Below are 8,506 nucleotides of genomic sequence, written 5' to 3'. Positions count from 1 at the left end.
GAACCCAGGGCCTCATGCATGCAAGGCAAGCGCTCTACCACTGAGCCACCTTCCCAGCCCCCGACAGATTTTATTTTATTTATTTTTTCAAATTTTTTATTGTGATTAAGTGGTTACATAATTTCCCAAATTTCCCAGTATTGTGGGATAGTGAAGCTTAGTTAAAGTCATAACCACATTCTAACTTTCATAGGACAAATTGTCTATCGTGGTCTATAACATTTATGAGTTCTATGAGCTTTGCAATACAGTTCTTTCTTCCACATTGGGTGTTATGTACATTTCTTTTGTTTTGCATAGCATCAGCTGTTCCCTCCCTCCCATCGCTGCCATTGAATTGCTTAGTTCATTTTGGTCAATGTCCACTGCAGTTGATGGGTCCTGCTGTTATATGTTTTTTCCCTGATTCCCTCTAGTTCTGTGCATAAGACAGATTTTAAAATGCAGTGGGATATGACAAATTATACAGGATTCTAGACACATACAGTCAGACCAAAAGAGGGTAGTTTTAGAAGAAAATCACCAAGAATTAAAAATAGCATTCATAGCTGGGCAGTGATGGTTCACACCTATAATCCTAGCTACTCAGGAGGCTGAGATCTGAGGATTGAGGTTCAGAGTCAGCCCAGGCAGGAAAGACTATGAGCTTCTTATCTCCAGTTAACCATCAGAAAACTAGAAGTGGAACTGTGGCTCAAAGTGGTAGAGCAATAGCCTTGAGCAAAAGAGCTCAGGTACAGTGTCAGGCCTTGAGTTCAAGCCCTAGCACCAAAAAGAAATCAATAAATAAGCATGCATAAAGCTCTCAAATACCCCAGTAACATTTATATTCTCTCCATTCATTAGGGGAAAAGAATTTCTTTTTACAAACGAGCCCAGATTCTTGTGGCAGACACGTGGAGTGTATTAGAAGGAAAAGGAGATGGCTGCTTTGAGGATATCTCTAGTATCACCATGTTTGCTGATTATAGATTACCTCAGATTCTTGTTTACCTTGGTGCCCTAAAATACTCTGATAAACTACTGAAGAAGCTTCTGGATGGTTTGTAACCTCATTGTTGTTATATTATGAATTGTTGTTGAGTTTCTGCTGTTTCTTTCACAGAACAAAACAGAACTTTCCTTTGCCTAAAAGAAAAAAATCACTATCATTAAAAGTACATGTTTTGGGGCTGGGAAGGTGGCTCAGTGGTAGAGCGCTTGCCTTGCATGCCTGAGGCCCTGGGTTCGATTCCTCAGCACCACATAAGAAAAAAGAAAAAAGCCGGAAGTGGCGCTGTGGCTCAAGAGTAGTAGCCTTGAGGTGAAGAGCTGAGGGACAGTGCCCAGGCCCAGAGTTCAGGCCCCACGACCGGACCCCCCCCCAAAAAAAAGTATATGTTTTGGGCATGGTGTTGCACACCTGTAATCCCAGCACGCAGTAACCTAAGGCAAGAGGATGATGAGTTCAAGGTTAGCCTGGACAAAATAGTGAAACCCTGTCTCAATTTTTTCTTTTAAATATATGTAAAGAAAAATATAAGGTCACTGGGTCACCTTCCCAGCCCGAGTATAGTTATTTTTAAGGATGATTTTACTCAGTTTTTGTGCTGCTTTAGGGAATCTATTTTGTCATCTATTTCCAAATTTGAAAAAGAACATACTATGCTTATATCCTAACTGATTAATTGTTTAAAAGAGACATCATATAGCAATCAGAGTTTGGGGATGAGTTGTTTTTGTTTTCATACAGCTAGATGCAGATTTTTTTTTCAGGTGAATTACTTCTGTGTAGTTCAGGTAGGTCACAAACTGTCAATCCTGCTTCAGCTTGAGTGCTGGTATTACAGGCATGGACCTCTTAAACCATTTCTTGTTTAAAAGCCAGACTTTCTGCTTTTTTTTTTTTTTAAGTTGGTCATTGGATCTGAACTCAGGGCTAGAGCTCTGTTCCTGAGCTTTTCTGCTGAAGGCTAGAGTTCTACTATTTTGAGTCACAGTTCCATTTCTGGTTTTCTGATTGGTTAATTAGAGATAAAAGTCATAGATTCCTGCCAGTGCTGGCTTCAAACCTCAACCCTCAATTCTCAGCCTCCTGAGTAGCCAGGATTATCGGTGTGATGCTTTTGTAAAAGCAGAGAAATGTGGGAACATTTGCTACCTTTAGACAGAGCAGCATATACTCTAACTCACTGATTTGACTTTTTATGGCTTCATTATTTTACCCTATCTGCCTGATCTTACAAGCCAGGGCCTACCCTAGTTTTCAAGGATAACTTGATATCTTTTCTGAACTTGTAATTTTCTTTTTCTTTTCTTCTTTCTATTTGGTAGAACTAGGAATTGATCTTAAGTCCTTGTGCATGCAAGGCTTCAATCATTTAATATAAAAGTAGTCTTTGACTACTCATAAAAAATTAAGATGAACTTGCAAGATGAGCTGACAGAATAGACTAGGAATCTTATCTGAGTTCTCATTCATATTCAGTCACAGCTGACCAGAGGGCCCTGAATCATGCTTTTCCTTGTTAAGGACAACAACTTGGCTGTCTTACACTTTTCTTGATGGATCTAGGAAGTTTCTAGCCATGTGCAGCCAGTGAAGAAGGGAGGAAGTTATTATTTTTTTTGTTGTGAAAATACTGTACAGAGGAGTTAAAATTACATGGGCAAGATAATGAGTACATTTCTTACCAAGCATTGTAGCCTCCTAAGGGAGGGATTTATTAGGTTCCCAGATGTCCTCCAAAATCTGCAACAGTGTTTTCTCCTGTATCAAACTCAATATTAAGTAGTTTCTCTTTTTAATAATTTAATAAACTTGCTGTCATATTATATTTTTAAAATTTTGGGTTAGTGTACGTCTATTTAGCAAATATTTATTAGGGGAGCTAGAAGATACAGGGCGCTATATTAGGTCCTGGGAATAGTGAGACAAGCAAGCCAGACTTGACACCTGACCATGTGAAATTTAACTTGTAATTTTATTTTAATTCCAAAGTTTAGAAATGATGTTTTCCCCTTCTTTGACCCTTGCAGGAGTAATGCTTTCATATGGGGATAAGCAAGAGGTGGAAATCAGAGGGTGTGCAGTTTGGTGTGTTGAGCTGATCCGGGATTGTCTTCTAGAGCTTATTGAAAAAAGTGGTGAAAAACCCAATGGAGAAATCAATTCCATTCTTTTGGATTATTACTTATGGGACTATGCTCGTGATCATAGGGAAGATATGAAAGGAATTCCATTTCATCGCACACGTTGCATATATTACTGACTCCAAGTGTTGAGTGATCCAAAGAAAATTCCTGCTTTAGTATATCATATGATCATTTGTACAATTTTGGTATTATGATGATAGACTTTAACTGAATGAGAAAATTATTATTTTAATTTTTTTATTTTTAGGTGTATTTGCTTCCCTCTTTTTATTGTTTTCTTCAAATAGTTGTACAAAGAGGTTACAATTTAAGATGTCCATTTATGTATACAGTATATCATTCTCTTTCTCTCATTCTTTCCATCATTCTGTCACCTAAAGAAGTTTTTTTCTGGGGCTGGGAAGGTGGCTCAGTGGAAGAGTGCTTGCCTTGCATGCATGAGACCCTGGGTTCGATTCCTCAGCACCACATGAGCAAAAAGAAAAAAGCCAGAAGTGGTGCTGTGGCTCAAGTGGTAGAGCACTAGCCTTGAGCTGAAGAGCTGAGGGACAGTGCCCAGGCCCAGAGATCAGGCCCCACGACCGGACCCCAAAAAAAGTTTTTTTTTTCTAAATATATCATTATACATTCCCAACTTTATCTGCTTATTTTGTTTGATCTGCTTTTTTTTTTGTTTTCCTTCTATAGACTTATGGCTGATAAGAGTACTATAGAGACTTTAATCCTTTTTTTAAATCCCAGAATTTTTTTTTTGGGGGGGGGGTCAGTCGTGGGGCTTGAACTCTGAGCCTGGGAGCTGTCCCTCAGCTCTTCAACTCAAGGTGACCACTCTACCACTTGAGCCACAATTTATTGGAGATAAGAGTCTCACGGACTTTCCTGCCCCGACCGTCTTTGAACTGTGATCCTCAGATATCAGCCCCCTGAGCAGCTAGGATTTCAGGCATGAGCCACTGTCACCTGGCTTAAATCCCAGATTTTCAGAAATTAATTATGCTGCATTGTCTTCAATGATAACTTGATGGCTTTCTGAACTTGTAATTTTCTTTTTTCCTTTTTGGTTGTGCTAGGAATTGATCATTAAGTCGTTGTCCACTTAATATAAAAAGATTGTCCTTTTTTACTCTTATAAAAAATTAACATTTAGGCCGGGCGCTGGTGGCTCACGCCTGTAATCCTAGCTACTCAGGAGGCTGAGATCTGAGGATCGCGGTTCAAAGCCAGCCCGGGCAAAAAAAACCGTTGAGACTCCTATCTCCAATAAACCACCAGAAAACCGGAAGTGGCGCTGTAGCTCAAGTGCTAGAGTGCTCGCCTTGAGCTGAAGAGCTGAGGGACAGTGCCTAGGCTCAGAGTTCAAGCCCCACGACCGACCAAAAAAAAAAAAATTAACATTGACACTTATTTGCAAATGGTAGTGGGTTTTCTACATAATGATTTTCAATTTTTTTATGTATATTTACCTTGTATTTTTAGATCAACTACAATAGAATTGAATAAAAATCTTCAAAACTTTTTTTTAAACCTAGAATTGTTTACCTAAACCAGGCATTGTGGCATATACCTGTAACCCCAGCTACTTGGAAGGCAGAGGTGGAAGAGCAGGGCAAAAGCTGAGGTCTTATCAAAAACAGAAGAGTTGGGCACATGGCTCAACTGTAGTATGCTTACCTACCAAGTGTGGGGCCCTGAGTTCAAGCCCCAATAATGACAAAAAAATAAAGAAAGAAAATTTACCATGCTAATTGTGGTGGCACATGCTTATAATTCTAGCACTTGGGAGGCTGAGAAGGGAGAATTTCAAGGCTGGGCTGTATAGCAAGATCCTGTCTCAAAAAAGCTATATAATTTTTAAAAATTAACAATCAATTATCTACTTTCTTGTGTAAAACTTAGTACCTACCAAGCATTCATTTCCTACTTCTAGTGGCCCCATTTTCCTTCACACAAACTCTTGATTTTGTTAGGTATCTATAATAGTTTTTACTCCCTTGGGATTCATGGGAGATAATTCTAGGACCTGTCGCCACCCATGCCAAAATCCATAGATGCTCAAGAACTTTATATAACGTGGCATAGTATTTATCTACAACCTTACACTCTCTATCATGTCTAGCATACTTGTAATAGCCAATACAATGTAAATGCTATGCACACAGTTCTTATGTTGTATTAGAGGGAAATGATTTTTTTAATGCTGAAGGTATTGACATGTGATTGATTGAATCTGTTTGTGCAGAACCTACAGAGAAAAGCTGACTGCCTGTCTTCTTGCCTTAACTTGTATAAATAATAAAAACTTACTATTCCCTAAGTACTTTACTGCCATCTGCTGGAAATTTATCATAGTAACTGCACAGATGACAATGACTATGATGTGAACCCACACATAAAAGTATAAACCTATTTTTGTTGTTGTTGTTGTTTAAGATAGTGGTTTTTATCTTATCCCAGTCAGATTGGCCAGCATCAAGAATTCGAACAATAACAAATGCAGGCAGGGATGTGGGGGGAAAGAAACCCTTGTTGCACTATTGGTGGGACTGTAAACAGTGCAATTACTCTGAAAGGTAGTTTGGAGGTTCTTAAAAAAATTAAACATAGAGCCCTATAATCCAGCCATATCACTTTTGGACACCTGCCTACCCAGAACATTACAAGTCAGGATACAGTAAAGACATTTACACATCCATGTTCATTGCTGCACTAGTCACAATTGCCAAGTTTTGGAAATAGCCTAGATGCCCCACAGTAGATGAGTGGATCCAAAAAATGTGGCACCTATGCACAGTGGAATTTTACTTATCCATTAGAAATAACAATATGTCATTTGCATGGAAATGAATGCACCTAGAACAAATCATGTCAAGAGAAATAAGCCAGGCTCAGAGAGAAAAATGGTTTTCTCTCATATGTGGAAGTTACATCTAAAATACAGCTAGGCATGATAAAATATACAGGACTTAATACATTTATACAGGTACTAACTAAAGGAGGCTATATTTAGGGAAGGAACCCAAAGGCATAACTCTTCTAAACAACAAAATTACTGTTTATCAAAATGAATACCAAGAAATGGAAACATTGCACAGGAATAGAAGGAGGAAGACTGAGCAAATACAGTCATTATATTCAACGTACTATATGTACTATGTAATGTAGTTAGGGATGGGAAGGGGAAAAATGTAAAAATAAATTATCCAGGCACTGGTGGCTCACACCTGTTATAGCTACTCAGGAGGTTGAGACCTGAGGATCAGGGTTCAAAGCTAGCCCAGGCAGGAAAGTCCATGAAGACTCCAATTAATCTCCTATTAATCACCAGAAAACTGGAAGTGGAACTGTGGTTCAAAAGTTCAGGGACAGCACCCAGGTCAGTAGTTCAAGCCCCACAGCTGATTAAGTTCGAGTGTTCCACCATGCTGGGAAACTTGTGGCTTCTTGAGAAGTTCTGTTGAGCCTGTTTTTTTTTTTTTTTTGTCGATCCTGGGGCTTGAACTCAGGATCTGGCACTGTCTCTAAGCTTCTTTTGCTCAAGGCTAGTGCTCTACCACTTGAGCCACAGAGTCACTTCCAGAGTCACTGTTCTGTTTTGTTGGTTTTATTTCTCTAAATATCTCTTTATTGAGATTAGTGATTACATAAATTTTACAATGTTGTGACATAGTAATACTTAGCTAAAGTCGCAAATGCATTTTAACCTTCACAATGCAAATTGTCATTATCATTTTTTTTTTTGGTCTGGTTGTGGGGCCTGAACTCTGGGCCTGGGCCCTGTCCCTCAGCTCTTCAGCTCAAGGCTAGCGCTCTACCACTTGAGCCACAGCACCACTTCCGGCGCCTCTGGCATGCAAGGCAAGCGCTCTACCACTGAGCCATCTTCCCAGCCCCAAATTGTCATTATCTTGATCTACAAAGCTTATGAACTAGATCTACAAACTTTAACACTAAAACTATTTCTTCTAGATCAGGTGATAAAGTATGTTTCTTTCTTTTTGCTTAGTGTCAGCTGTACCCTCTTTCTCTCTAAATTCCCTCCCTCCCCTCCCATTGCTATCCTTGAGTTGCTTAGTTCACGTTCAGCAATGTCAGTGCAGCTGATGGTTCTCTCTGCTGTATTTTTTTTTTGGGGTCTGGTCGTGGGGCCTGAACTCTGGGCCTGGGCGCTATCCCTCAGCTCTTCCGCTCAAGGCTAGCACTCTACCACTTGAGCCACAGCACCACTTCCGGCTTTTTTCTTTTTTGCATATGTGGTGCTGGGGAATCGAACCCAGGGCCTCAGGCATGCAAGGCAAGCACTCTACCACTGAGCCACCTTCCCAGCCCTCTGCTATATTTTTTTTGCCCAGCCTTCTCTATTTATATAATACTGAGGAATTGATTCCAGGGCTTCATGAATGCTAGGCAAGCACTCTACAACTAAACCACATTCCCAGCCCTGACCCTGTGTTACAGCTCCACTTTCAGATTTTTTGGTGGTAAATTGGATATAAGACTCTCACAGACTTTGAACTGCAATCCTCAGACCCCGCTTCCTAAGTAACTAGGATTGTGAGTGTGAGTCACCATCACCTGGCCCCTTCTGGCTACTCTTAAATTGTTATCCAGGATCCAGTAGCTCACATCTATAATTCTAGCTAGTCAGGAGGCTGATATCTGAAGGATCTTGGTTTGAGGCCAGCCTGGGAAGAATTTTTGTGAGACTCTATCTCCAATTAACCAACAAAAATTTGGGACTACCTGGGTGCTGGTGGTTCACACCTGTAATTCTAGCTTAGGAGATTGAGATCTGAGGATCTTGTTTTGTTCAAAGCCAGTTTGAGCAAGAAAGTCCTTGAGACTTTTATTCTCAATGAACTAGCAAAAACTCAAAGTACAGCTATGGTGCAGTGGCAGAGTGCTAGCCTTGAGCATAAAAGCTCAGAGACAGTGCTCAAGCCCTGAGCACAAGCCCCAGGATGCACACAAAAAAATGTGGGACTGAAGGCATGGCTCAAGTACTAGAATGCCAGTCATGAGCAAGAAAGCCCAGTAAAAGTTGTAAAGGACTTGAGGAATTAAAGTCATGATATCAACACACACACACACACACACACACACATACACACGACACATGACATACACCAGAAAAACAACAAAACACCTAAACTATTACTGTTTTTAATTATATATATTTTTATTGTGAAAATACAATACAGAGGGGTTACAATTACATGAGTACATTTCTTTTTTTGCGGGGGTGGGGGGTCCGGTCATGGGGCCTGAACTCGGCCTGGGCGCTGTCCCTCAGCTCTTCAGCTCAAGGCTAGCGCTCTACCACTTGAGCCACAGCGACACTTCTGGCTTTTTTCTTTTTGCTTATGTGGTGCTG

The 8,506-nt window shown here is 40.2% G+C and overlaps 1 protein-coding gene across 1 annotated transcript in view; it reads left to right on the top strand.

Moving 5' to 3' along the window:
* The window catches only part of LOC105996836 (chromosome unknown open reading frame, human C9orf64), an 8,370-nt gene extending 4,944 nt beyond the window's left edge, over positions 1-3,426 (top strand). Inside the window, exons 3-4 of the mRNA XM_013031063.1 lie at positions 847-1,042; positions 3,019-3,426. Of these exons, the coding sequence (XP_012886517.1) occupies positions 847-1,042; positions 3,019-3,251 (429 nt within the window). The 3' untranslated portion in view covers positions 3,252-3,426. The remainder of the gene's footprint in view (positions 1-846; positions 1,043-3,018) is intronic.
* Positions 3,427-8,506: the final 5,080 nt, after the last annotated feature.

Source organism: Dipodomys ordii, unplaced genomic scaffold, assembly GCF_000151885.1.
Source record: "Dipodomys ordii isolate 6190 unplaced genomic scaffold, Dord_2.0 Scaffold137, whole genome shotgun sequence".
In the NCBI taxonomy this organism is placed as follows: Eukaryota; Metazoa; Chordata; class Mammalia; order Rodentia; family Heteromyidae; genus Dipodomys; species Dipodomys ordii.
The sequence above is the reverse complement of the archived record's forward strand: the minus strand, read 5'-3'. Positions and strand labels throughout refer to the sequence as shown.